The sequence below is a fragment of the Choloepus didactylus genome, chromosome 10 (genome assembly GCF_015220235.1).
Source record: "Choloepus didactylus isolate mChoDid1 chromosome 10, mChoDid1.pri, whole genome shotgun sequence".
NCBI classification, from domain to species: Eukaryota; Metazoa; Chordata; class Mammalia; order Pilosa; family Megalonychidae; genus Choloepus; species Choloepus didactylus.
This window is the reverse complement of record NC_051316.1, coordinates 93,219,065-93,232,107: the sequence shown is the minus strand read 5'-3', so window position 1 is coordinate 93,232,107 and position 13,043 is coordinate 93,219,065. Positions and strand designations below refer to the sequence as shown.

The 13,043-nt window shown below is 54.2% G+C and overlaps 1 protein-coding gene across 1 annotated transcript in view; it reads left to right on the top strand.

Moving 5' to 3' along the window:
• The window catches only part of DNM1 (dynamin 1), a 46,430-nt gene that overhangs the window by 11,925 nt on the left and 21,462 nt on the right, over positions 1 to 13,043 (top strand). Inside the window, 9 exon segments of the mRNA XM_037851020.1 lie at positions 1,321 to 1,394; positions 1,698 to 1,847; positions 2,201 to 2,404; positions 2,660 to 2,758; positions 2,862 to 3,022; positions 4,089 to 4,231; positions 4,363 to 4,498; positions 4,769 to 4,836; positions 5,941 to 6,079. Of these exon segments, the coding sequence (XP_037706948.1) occupies positions 1,321 to 1,394; positions 1,698 to 1,847; positions 2,201 to 2,404; positions 2,660 to 2,758; positions 2,862 to 3,022; positions 4,089 to 4,231; positions 4,363 to 4,498; positions 4,769 to 4,836; positions 5,941 to 6,079 (1,174 nt within the window).

Genomic DNA, 13,043 nt, shown 5'->3' with positions numbered 1-13,043 from the left:
AGCAGCCTATGCTCTCCCCAGAGTCAGGGCAGGATGACAGAGGATGGAAGAGGCCCTCCCCAGGGCCCCCAAAGGAGACCTGGAACATAGGAGTCCTGAGCCCTCTGCCCCTGACCTTGGGGCACAGGAAGCTTTTTGAGGCTGGGGGCAGGAGACCTGGGTTCTGGCTCCTGCTCTGCCAGGGCTGCTGTGTGAGCCTGAGTGCATCTATTCCTCTCCCGGGGCCCCTGTGTGCCTCTCCATGAACAAGGCAGTTGGCCAGATCTTGGGGGTCCCTTGGGCTCCATTCTATTCCCCCCTTTCCTGGGTCTTGGGGATCCCATGACTTCTGATTCCATCAGCCTGATCCCTGGAGAGGCCTCCACCCTCATGCTTGTGCTAGCCTGGGTGGGGCCATGGGTGGGTGGGAGATGAAAAGAGCTGACAGGACAGAGAGAACCCAAGTCCACAAGAGTCAGCCAAAAGGACCAAGGCTGACACGGGCATAAGCAGATGTTTGAGGTATAAACTCTGAGGATTTGGGGCAGTGGGTGCCTTTGAGTTCCCTCAGTCCAGTCCCTCAATGGCGGCTGAGTCCCCAGAAGGCAAGTGGCTGAAACGCAGAGAGCTTTCACTTCAGAGTCAAACAGACCTGGATCCAGGGGCCATGCTGCCAGTTACTGGCTGTGAAACCTGAATGTCTCTGAGCTTCAGTCTCTTCATCTGTAAAATGGGGATAAAAACAGCACCTACCTCACAGGGGTATTGTATACAGTCCATGAGATAGTGCCCACAAAGTGCCTGACACACAGTAGGCACATAAGAACATGTTATTTTCCTTGCCTCCTCCTCCCCACCCCCACACATCCTCAGCCCCAGCCAGATGGGGCCCCGGGGAAGGGGAAGTGAGATGCCATGCCACCCTTTTCCACAGAGGAAGGGAAGGGAGATGTAGCTCTGTTTTCCTGGAAACCACTCTATAGCCACTTGGCACTTAGGCCTATGGGGAACTTCATGCCTCAGTTTCTCCTGCTGAAAAGCAGTGGCTGAGTTGGTGCAGATCAAACACAGCATATCTGAGAGTGGTCTGGGGAGTTGTTGGTCTTGTCTCTTGGCAGCTCAGGTGCTTAAATTCTGTGGCCCAGGAGAGTTGGAGGAGGTCTTTTCCACCCTTCTCAGCTGCCGCCTTCCCCAAGTGTCCTGAAGCCCTTGGGCTAAGATGCAGAGTGGGGACAGCATTTTGGGGGAGATTTGGAGCTCCCAGTGGCAGGACAGGTGCCTCTGGGACAGAGGGAGCCCTCTCAGACCTTGACCTCCATCTGACCTCCAACTGCATTGCAGAGACTTCCTGCCCCGAGGATCTGGCATTGTTACACGCCGCCCCCTGGTCCTGCAGCTGGTTAATGCTACCACAGGTACGTGCTCTCGCCCACTAGCAGCTCCGCCTGGCCTCCCAGTCCCCCTGCCCCAGCCTTCTCAGGGAGGTCCAGCCTAGTGGCTGATGTGACTTGGAGCAGGGACATCCCCTCATTGGGTCTCAATACCCACCTGGACAGGGGGATGAAAATGCATAACGGAGTCGTGCGTTGTTGTGGAGAAGGGAGGGGAAGGCAGTGTTTGGGGTGTGTGTGTGTGTGTGTCTTCCGGTGGGAATGGGACCCACGTGGGTTCCCGGGCTACGATGCCCACTCCCCTTTCTCTACCCGTTTCTGGGGCAGAATATGCCGAGTTCCTGCACTGCAAGGGGAAGAAATTCACCGACTTTGAGGAGGTGCGTCTGGAGATCGAGGCTGAGACAGACCGGGTCACTGGCACCAACAAGGGCATCTCGCCGGTGCCCATCAACCTCCGCGTCTACTCACCGCACGGTGAGACCTGGCCCTGCCCCTGGCCTCTCTGGACTCTCGCTTAGCCCCGCCCCTTGGGACCATTTGGCCACGCCCCTTTGCTGGCGCCTAGGACAGGAGCCCCGCGCCTCCTGCCGACTGCGCCCCCACAGGGACCCCTGCTTGCGCCTTCCTACCAAAGCGCCACCCTGCGGTAGCTCCGCCCATCTGTGGCCACGCCTCCAACGGCCGGCGTTTCAGTCAAGCTGCTGCCCTAGCACTGCCCACCTAAGACCAAGCTCGCAGCCCGATTTAAGCCCAGCCCTGCTCACTAACTCCGCCCACCCGCGGCCACGCCCCTCGCCTTGAGCCCGCCCTCTCACCGCCCTGTCCAGTTCTGAACCTGACCCTGGTGGACCTGCCCGGAATGACCAAGGTCCCGGTGGGGGACCAGCCTCCTGACATCGAGTTCCAGATCCGGGACATGCTTATGCAGTTCGTCACCAAGGAGAACTGCCTCATCCTGGCCGTGTCACCCGCCAACTCCGACCTGGCCAACTCGGATGCCCTCAAGGTCGCCAAGGAGGTGGACCCCCAGGGTAGGTTTCCACGCGACAGCCCATGCTCAGGGCCCCCGGAGCCACTTCTCAGGGTAAAGGGGGAGCGAGGGCCGAAGCAGAATAGGCTACTCTGTGGAGAATGAATGAGAGGGGAAGAGCTTCAAGCAAGGAGTGGGTGAGCAAATAGGCCAGAGAGAGATTGGCGATGCCTGAGAGTGGGATCTGGGTGGGAGTGTGGAGTCTTGTGTGAGGGCTAGTGTAGACACCAAGGACTCTCTTCCTGCCTCCCCCCAGGGCAGCGCACCATCGGGGTCATCACGAAGCTGGACCTGATGGACGAGGGCACAGACGCCCGGGATGTGCTGGAGAATAAGCTGCTTCCTCTGCGCAGAGGTAGGCATGCCCCCTACGAGACCCACTCCACTGTCCCTCTCATCCCCCCTCCCTCCACCCCCTTGGCAAGGCTGGTTGCCACTGACCTCGATCCCACGCACAGGCTACATTGGCGTGGTGAACCGGAGCCAGAAAGACATTGATGGCAAGAAGGACATCACGGCCGCCTTGGCTGCTGAGCGCAAATTCTTCCTCTCCCACCCTTCCTACCGCCACTTGGCCGACCGCATGGGCACACCCTACCTGCAGAAGGTCCTCAACCAGGTAGGAGCCCAGGCCAGGTGGAGTGGGCCTGGGGAAACCAGCATGGAAACAGAATAACGTGAGTGTGTTCTGTGAGAGCGGCCAGCAGAGATTCATGTCCCCATCATGCAGATGAACAAATTGAGACCCAGAGAAGCAAAGCAACTTGCACATGGATACACAGCGAGGCAGCAGCAGAGCTTTGCTGACCTTTCCCTGTCTGTGGCCTGGGATGGGAGCCCTGGAATTCCCCAGGACTTGGAGCATACCAAAACCGTCTGTGAAGGGTGGTGTTGATAAGGGCTTGGGTTTGGAGGCCAGGTTTGGAGTTTCCTCGACTGAAGACCTTGGTCTATTCTGAAATGGGGAGAGGCTGATCCAGAGACAGGGGCCTTCCTAGGATGTTTCTCCACCTGGAATGGGGTCTCCAGAATAGAGGCGCGCAGGCACGTGTGCGTGTGTGTGTGTGTGTTAGGGGGAGGGAGGTAGGGGGGAGCGCAGTGTGGCATGGGTGCAGAAGTGCGGACTCTGGAGGCCACAGACCTGGGTGTCACTCTCTGAGACAGTCTCTCCAGCTCTCCGAGCATCTATTTCTGCATCTATAAAATGGTGATAATAATGGTACCTGTCTCATCGGGTCATTGTGAAGATTCAGGGAGATTCTGTGTGTGAGGACCAAGCCAGAGTGAGCACGAAAACTTGAAATTTACCTTAAGGGAGGCCTTAAACCCAGAGGTACAAGGGGGCAACCCTCCAGCCATCCCTGCCCCAGACACATTTGGTGTGGCACTCACAGTGTATCTAAAAATAACTAAGTAAAAGTCAGTTTATTTCACCTAAAAATCCAGATTTCTGTCTTCCATTGAAAATTAGGTTGGTCACTCATTAATTCAGTATACTCTGTTGAGCACCTGCTGTGTGCCAGGTCCTGCCTTCAGGCAGCTTGCCTTTCGGTGGGCAGGGCAGCCGTGCAGCTCCCCTCCTCACCATATCCACATGCCCCGCTGACGTCCCATTCCCAGCCTGGCTCCACGGACATCTGGGTTTGTGACCCTGGCCTTAACCCCTTCCTTGCCCCTACCCCCAGCAACTGACGAACCATATCCGGGACACGCTGCCAGGGCTGCGGAACAAGCTGCAGAGCCAGCTGCTGTCCATTGAGAAGGAGGTGGAAGAGTACAAGAACTTCCGCCCAGATGACCCAGCACGCAAGACCAAGGCACTGCTGCAGTGAGGCCCTCCCCAACCCCCGACTCCCGAGCCCAAGCTCTCCATCCCCCCATCCCCAGCACCACCCTCTGCATAGGTGCCTCTCCACTGGGCTGCTGCTGCCCCCTCAGGCCACATCACTCTCCCCCCAGGATGGTCCAGCAGTTTGCCGTGGACTTTGAGAAGCGCATTGAGGGCTCAGGAGACCAAATTGACACCTATGAACTGTCAGGGGGGGCCCGCATCAACCGTATCTTCCATGAGCGCTTCCCCTTCGAGCTGGTCAAGGTAGGTCAGGCTCCTGCCTCCCAGCAGCCCCAGGGGCAGGAGGGCTCAAGAACCATCTCCCTTTTCAAGTTTCTCTGTCTCTGTCTCACATACACGCACACACATACACACACACACACACACACACACACACACACACACACGTCCCTTTGCTGACCCCTTTAGAGGTCCTGGTGCCCAGCCCTGGGGAGGGAGGGGGGCAACCCTGACTTGACTTCCCAGGCAGCAGAGATAGGCCTTAACCAGCCATCTCCCTGCTCTTCTGCACAGATGGAGTTTGATGAGAAGGAACTCCGAAGAGAGATCAGCTATGCTATCAAGAATATCCATGGCATTAGGCATGTACTGGGACCGGGGAGGCGGTGTGAACCCTGGAGGGCAGGGGGGTCTGGCGCAGAGGCACAGGGAGTGATGAAGTGGGCATCCCTCAGACAGGACCCGAGAGCCCTGGTCTCAATCCCTTGACCCTGACTTTTTGGTTCCCAGCTTGACAGGCCCCAGTTGGGGGTGGCAAATGGGAGGCCTGGGCTGTCCTGCTCCCTGCAGCCTGCTGCCCTCCTTTGCTGTCCCTGGAAGCAGGGCCTAGAGCCCAGGGCACAGGTGGCAGGGGAGGCATCCTCTGGGGCTGGGCTCCCTGCCCATTCCCAGGGTGAGACAGATCCACCTGTCTCACTTAGGTGGGAGAGTAAAGCTGCCCAAACCACTGGTGGGGCCTGGGGCGGAGCATCTAGGCAACCCTTTGTGATGTCACCAGGAGTGGGGCTGCTCAACCCTCCCATATACCTGTTAGTCCCAATGACCCCATTCTACCCCACCTCCTTCCTTCCAGCCAACCCCAAGGAGAAGGAAGGGGGGTTGGGGAATAGACTTTGTTCCTTAAAAGCTTAGTCCTTCTTTAGGAACTCAGATTTGCACTTCGTTTATTCAACAAATCAATTCAACAACAACAAATTTAAAGCACCTACTATGTGCCAGACAGTGAACAAAACCAAAAGGTCACTGCTTTCATGCAGGTTCCATTACAGTGTTTGGTTTGGAATTTGCATTCTAATAACTGCATTGGCCAAGAAACGGAAAAATATCTCTCTCCTAGACCTAAAATAAAATGCTCTCTTCCTGGAAAGGCTGTTTGGGAGAACCCAGTCTGGCAACTTTCAAACCATTTCTGGCTGTAGAACCCTTTGTATGAACAGAATCTTGAGCAGAAGCACAACATATAAAACAGATACAAACAGACTTTGTCTTGCCCCAAAGAGCATAGATCGAAAGCTCCTCGTTAGAATCCCTTCTGCCCATTTTACAGATAGGGATGCTGAGGCCCGAGAGGGGTAGGGGGAGGACCTGTGGGCAGAGCTCAGGGGCTTGGGTAGGGGCCCTGGCCTAGCACTCCCTGCCGGAGCCGGCCTGTGACACTGTGCCCTTCTCCCGCCCCGGGCGTTCAGAACGGGGCTGTTCACCCCAGACATGGCCTTTGAGACCATTGTGAAAAAGCAGGTGAAGAAGATCCGAGAACCGTGTCTCAAGTGTGTGGACATGGTTATCTCGGAGCTAATCAGCACCGTTAGACAGTGCACCAAGAAGGTAACCCGGGCCAGCCCCACCCCCCCGCCTATGCCCCCGCCCTGCACTGCTGCCAGGCACCCCTTCCCCACAACCCCCACTGCCCACTGCCTCCTTGGTAGCATGTACAGGCCCCAGTGGGGTGGGGGAGGCAGCCCGCCACAGATGAGGGGAGGGACACCCTCTGAGGGGGGCCTCACCCACCCCCCATCCCCAGGTCCCGGAGACCAAGGGAATAGACATTGGGAAAACAGGTGTGATGGCTGGCTGTTTACCCTGAGAGCCCACCAAGAGCTCCCCCAGCTCAAGGAGAACAGGGCTTGTGGGTCCCCTGAGGCCCCTCCCTGCCCTCAGAGGTGGGATCATCTTCGGGACCTCCAGGGAGGGACCTTGGGAAGGAAGACCTTGGCCCTGGAGACAGGTGAGGTGCAGGGCCTTCTTGCAGGCTGCCTGGGGGGCCTGGGCTGCTAGAGGGGTGCAAAGGACCCAGGCCTACCAGGTAACTTGACTCCCCACTGCCCTTCATCACTTCCATCCTCACCCCACCCTCACCCAGAACCCTCACTCAGGACCTTTCCCTTCCCTTCCATCCACATCTAGCCTTCCAGGGACAGGGCCCGCTTTCATCTGCCATGTCATCTGAGCCTCACAGAACCACACAAAGAGGGCAGGGCAGGGAGGATGGCGCCCATTTCACAGCAAGAAAACTAAGGCCAAGGAGATCAAGTGACTTACCCAAGGTCATATAGTGAGGAAGTGGAGCTGTTACTCGAAGCCAGAGCCCACAACCTCCCTTCACCTTTCCCACTCCTGCCCTGGCTCTCCACTGTCACCACCTCTACTCTCTCTCTTTCTGTCTCTTTCTCTCTTTCTGAGCTGCGTTCCTCCAGACCCCTTTTGGAGCAGAGGCAAGGGATGCCCCTTGAAGAGAAAGGTAGGAGCAGGAGTAGAGCAGGGAGCTGGAGAGTGGAGGTCAGGCTGCAACTCCAGGAGGCAACATCTGCATTGTAGTGTACATGAATGGAGCCCCCTGGAGTTGTGCCATGCACAGCCTGGGCAGCTGGAGGAAGCATCCCTGGTGGAGGTAGGGAATGATGCTGGGCTTTGGAATCAGGATGAAGCAAATGAAGGGAGCACTTTGAACCTAGAATTGAACAGGGTAGGTGGCGTCCTGGTCTTGTCCTGGCCTGGGTCAGCCCCTTAGGAGGTCCCAGAGCTGTGGACAAAGATGGCATTGGAAAAGAGAGAGGGCGAGCCCAGTGTAGTGGAAGAGTAGGGGATCCCAGCCGTTACTCAGTAAGGGACCTTGTACATTACAGGGAGCTCAGTCCCTCTGGCCATACTCACAGAGCTCTACGGAGTGCTTGGCAGACCTGGGAGGTGCCAACCATGGGTGGCGGTAGGGAAGGCCTGGTCCCACGCTCACACTGTCTTCTGTTCTCTCTCTCTTTCTCTGTGTCGGTGTCTCTCTGTTCCCCCATACCCCATGCCATCCTCCCTGACCCTTGGCCCCTGGCCCTGCTTGGCTTTTACCCCTCTCCTCCCTGCCCACGGCTGCTCCTCCTCCTCCCTGGGTGCAGGACGGGCCTCTTCACACCTGATCTCGCTTTTGAAGCCACAGTGAAAAAGCAGGTGCAGAAGCTCAAAGAGCCCAGTATCAAGTGTGTGGATATGGTAGTCAGTGAGCTCACAACCACCATCAGAAAGTGTAGCGAAAAGGTATGATGGCAGCCCTCCCTCATGGCCACGGCCTTCCGTGGGCAGAACCACCTGCTGAGCCGGCCTGGTGGCCCTTCAGCCACCACGGTGGGCCCGGGTGCCTGCACAGGCCGGGTGGTTCCTGGCCCTGGTGTTTCCTGCCAGCCTGTAGCTCTGGGCCTCCTTGCACTCAGGGTCCCTTCAGGCCCTCATCCCTGCCAGAGAATTCTGCTCAGACCCAAGCATCGTCAGTGGGCCCTTCCCACAGTAAGAACGACAATGATGATCATGATGATAAGGAGATGGCACCTGTTTATTGAGCACCTACTATGTGCCAAGCCCTGGGCCGAGTGCTTGCCCTGTTATCTGACTTAATCTTCTTGACAGCCGGAAGGAGTGGGTAGTATGATTGCCCTCACTTAAACCGTGAAAAAACTGAGAGGAAAAGTAATTTCCCCAGGCCCCCTTGTAGAATTGTATTGCCTCATAGAAATGTGCTGAGTGTCAGCAGAGCAGGACCCGGATGCCTGGAGGCCGAGGAAAGGAATCTGCAGTCAGAGCCTCCCGGGGTGGGGGAGCTAACCCTGTACCTCAACACCAATTTGCCTAAAAGTATATCGGACATTTTCACTTTGCAGTAAGTCATACACGGTAGGCAGAATCAGCCTTTTTTGAGCCATTCATGACCTTTTAGATGCCTTTTTCCCATTTGTCTACTTTGGGACATTTTGAGGATTTTTAGCCAGGTCATCTGAAGCAGTTCCTCCTTGGGGAGTGCATGAGAATCGATCACTTTGGGTGAGCTTTTCTAGAATTCTTATGCTGGGCACAAATGCCCTCACCCAGCAGGCTGAATCAGAATCTCATGGGGTGGAGGGCCCAGCTGCACCTGTTTTGAAAAAGCTCCCCATGCTGGGGGGTGGGGAGCACGTCAGCTTTTACTTCATGTGCCATGGCTCATACAGTTCATTAAGTCACCCCTTTCACAATCTTGTCTCCTTTTGGCCCACCTTCATACCTGATGGGGCTGGGTTAAGCAAATATCCATCCGCCCAACGCCTGCTCCAGTCAGAATACAATTTGGGCTGGCCTCCCTATTGCATAGGATTTATTGAGTCATCAAAATCATAGTCTCTCTGGATCATGAATGCTAAGCAATGTGATCACACTTTGGTTAAATTTTTTAAAATATAAAGTTTATTTTAAACTGCCTTAAGTCTCTTTGCAAAAGAAGACAAGATATAAATGAGTTAAAAATAAAATCCTTTGGTTTTAGTGATAAAACAATATGTGCTCATAAAGAAAATTTGGAAAATAGGTAAGAGTAAAGAGGAAGAAACAATTCTCTTTTCCCAGAGAGTCACTATTGACATTTTCGGACTTTTCCTTCATGTACGCTCCTTGTTTAAGGAAGGAGATTACTGGTATTGATTTTGTTCTGCTCATACATGATCATTATGAAACTATTCAAACAGCCCAGAAAAAGTGAAAGTCTCTACAATCCCACCCTCTGAAAATAAGGACCACTAGCAGAATGTCCTCCCTAATTACAGAACTATACATACGCCAATTTTAACTTTGATGGGATCACTCTACATGCACCAATCCATGAACTCTTCTTTTTTACCAAGCAGCACATTACGGAATCTTCCTATGTTGCTGCATAGAGATTGACCTTATGCTCTTTAACTGCTGAATTGTATTCCCGGATAGAAATGTGTCCTCATTTATGTATTTAATGTCCTATTGATAGATATTTAGATTGTTTCAACTTCTTTTTTTTTTATTTCTTTCACAAATAGAGCTACAGTGAACATCATTCTAGATGTATTTTTAGCACTTATCCTACTGTCTCTCTGGGGCAAATTTCTAGACACAGAAATGCCCAGTCAATGGCTATGAGCATTCACTATTTTGGTAACTTCTGCAAGATTGCCCTCCAAACAGTTTTCACCAATTTATAGTCCTCCAAATCTTTTTTTCTACACATAGTTTTGTTTACTTTGTTAGGTAATTGCACTGTGAATATATTAGCGTTCTGACTTTTCTATTACTAACATGCGTTTTTGTATGTTAACAATGTACATAGATATTTTTAACGATTTCATAAAAATATCAGATGGATTTACCTAGTTTGCGTAATCATTTTACTACTGGTGAACAATTAGATTGTCTACATTTTTCACTATTATAAATAATCTGATGATGAGCATCTTTGTGTATAAAGAGTTTTCTTTTTTTTTCCTTTAAGGCTATAAGATTTTTATTATCAAAGCCACAAGGTGACATTTATGCTCAGAATATGCTGAGAAATATTGCCAAGAAGTGTTTTTTCTTTATCTAGGATTGTTTCTGTAGTATAAATCCCTGGAATATTAATTACTACATATAAACGCTGAAAAACCATTGACCACTTTGCTAAATTTCATTCCAAAAGGAAAGCAGTAATTACTGTAAGTGGTAAAATTTTGGAAACAACCCAGATGTCCATCAGGAAGGGATTGATTATATAAAGTATCACACTGCAATAGAAAACAACAGCCATTAAAAGAACAAGGAGTGCTTATTTCCCCACATACCGTGGGGGAAAAGCAAGTTCCAGAAAAGAAATGTAAATATTTTGGGGAAAAAAAATCACATCTAAGAACGATAACATTCTGAAGCCATATCCATCAAGTTGCTAACAGTTATTTTGGGCTACGGGATCTTTCCATTCCTACTTAACAGATTTTCATCATGGTCAAATCGTTCACAGCAAGTCTGTATGATTATTGTGAGCAGAAAATCCTGTTAACTAAAGTTTAAAAACGGAGGCTTTGGTCTGAAAGGGGGGAAATAATGATTTTACCTTTTGGTTTGTTTAATGGACAGTAATTACTTTTATTTATATGGCAAAAATCACCCCTCCCAAAAATCTGTATTAGATTTCTCATGTCTGGATGAAATCGGGAATTTAATGTGGAGCACAGCATATGCTGCTCAGTCCTCTCAACAACCCCCAGGGGAAAGTGCCAGTACCACCCCCTTCTACACTCGGAGAAACTGAGAATCCAAGAGGCCCCGTCACTCTGCTACGGAGAACTGGCAGGGCAGGGGCTGGCTTTGAACCCAAGACCACTCTGCCTGCCCGCTCTAACTGGGGGCTTCAGGCTGGCTGCCCTGCTCAGCTTCCCTCTCAAACCAGCCAAGGACAGAAAGAGAAAAGTTCCATTTTAAAAGCTGGCTAAAAGTCCTGGAAATGCTCAGAGGTGATCAGAATGGAAAAAGATGCTCAAAGGGAACAGAACTCCTCAAAGGGGCTGACACTGCCATGTCTTGTGTGACACGTGGAAAACCTGAGACACGTAACATGCAGGCTGTCAGTGGTTCTGCTCTTTGGCAAATTGTTCCTCCTCCTCCCTCCTTACTCACCACCCCCACCCTGGGGAGGGGAGCACTTGAGACCACTGCAGAGGAGGACTCCTGGGGACGGGGACCCAGTCCTCTCCCACAGGATCCCGAGGAGTGGGAGCCCCTCCTCGTGCCTCACGGGCAATCAGTGGTGTTCACTGGGTACTTCCCGGCCGGTGTTTTTAACCCCCTGGTCTCAGGCTTCCCCTCCCCCAGGTCCCCTTCGCTTGTTTGCATCAGCCACGCCCTTGGCACAGCCAAGGGACTGGCAAGATGTGGGCACGTCTCACCGTCTGCTTCTCCTGGTGCTTTCCTGCCCCATCCTCCTGCCTCTCTCGTCCCCCCCTCCCTACCATGTCTCCTTGGCCTCCATCTTGCTCTGAAAGTCACCACCTGTGCCTGTGGCCCGGGCACGCCAACCCCAGCTCTCTTCCCACACAGGGGGCTCTATCTGGGGCCCCAGCGGCCTGACCCAGGCATGAGAAATGGGGCAAGGAGAGGTTCTAGCTTTGCCTCCTCTACCCCACCTGGGCACCCTGTGGCCACCGAAGGAGGAGGGAGGGCTGGCAGGACTGGAGGTCCCTGTGGGTGAGCTCCCCACCATCTGAAGCTCAGGGGGCCCTCCTCGCCAAGGAGGAGCCTGCTCACAAGCCAGAGGGTAGAAGAGCCCATGCCCACTCACCCTGGCCAGGAGGGCAGGCATCCATCCTTCATTCATTCCCTGATTCTGTCAACATGCCCTTTCTGAGCACTGGTGGGGTGCCTGGCCCCGCCGCCTGCCGTTGGGAGTGGCAGGCAAGTGATCAGGCAGTTGCCACCCAGTTTGGTGGAGAAGGAGGGGGTCAGAGGGAGGCCCCTCACCCAGCTCTTGGGGCGGCCGGGGCAAACTTTCTGGAGGAGAATGAGGCCACCCAGGTTTTGTCCAGCGCACTGCTGAGCTGAGGGCAGGAGTCACAGGCAGGGGGAAAAGGTTTGAAGCAACTTCCCTTTGGCCTCAGTTAATGAAAACTGGGGAAGAAATGGGTGCTGCTGAAGCTCCCACCCCAAAGAAATGTGGTAGAGGCAGGTCGAATGGCCGGCTCGGAGCTGGGCAGAAGTGGCCCAGCAGGTGGGGGGTGGTGCCAGGCAGGGGCATGCAAAGGGAAGAAGGCAGGTGGATTCCACCGAGAGGGCCTGGGGCCCAGCCCAGCCCCCGCGGGGTACTGCCCATGCTGCTGGCATCCACGCCCCTGCATGCACCCTCCCGCCCGCCCTCGCATGCCCATGCCTGTGGCTCCTGCATGGTGCCCTCTGTGGTTGCTCTTGCCCACCTCCCTATCCCCCAGCTCTGACAAGGAGCACTGTCTGTCCCCAGCCTGACTCAGGAGGCCACCTGGCACCTCGGGCCCTGCCCTCACCCGATTCCTCCTGGAACTGGACTCTGTTCCCTGCCTGGTTCCCCACCTGACTGTGCCCTTCTAGCCCTTAGGAAGGTCTGGGGTAAACCTGAGAGCCAGCAAAAGCCTTGGGAGCTAATTGTCCCCTAAACGAAGTCTTCATCTTATATGCCTGTTTCTACGACAGCCGCCGCCAAGCTGGTGGCCAAGGAGCAGGCTGATGCCCATGCCCTTCTCCCCATCGGCACTGCCCGACCCCCCAAAGGTTCCCCGGGTAGGCCAGTGGAGAGGACCTGGAACCAGGAAGACCTTGAATTGCCACTTGGAACCCAACTCTTGGGGAAAGGGGGCGGCCGTGGCCTGGTGCCATCAGCTTCCTGGGACCCCGGGCCTCTCTCCCTTCCCTCGCGGACGTGCCGTGTGCGCCTCCCACCACACGCCCCTGGGGCCCTAGGCTGTGGCGGGGTTCGGGTGCCCCTGCCCGTGCCCCCTGTGTACGTGGCTCCCTCCCCTCCCGCCCC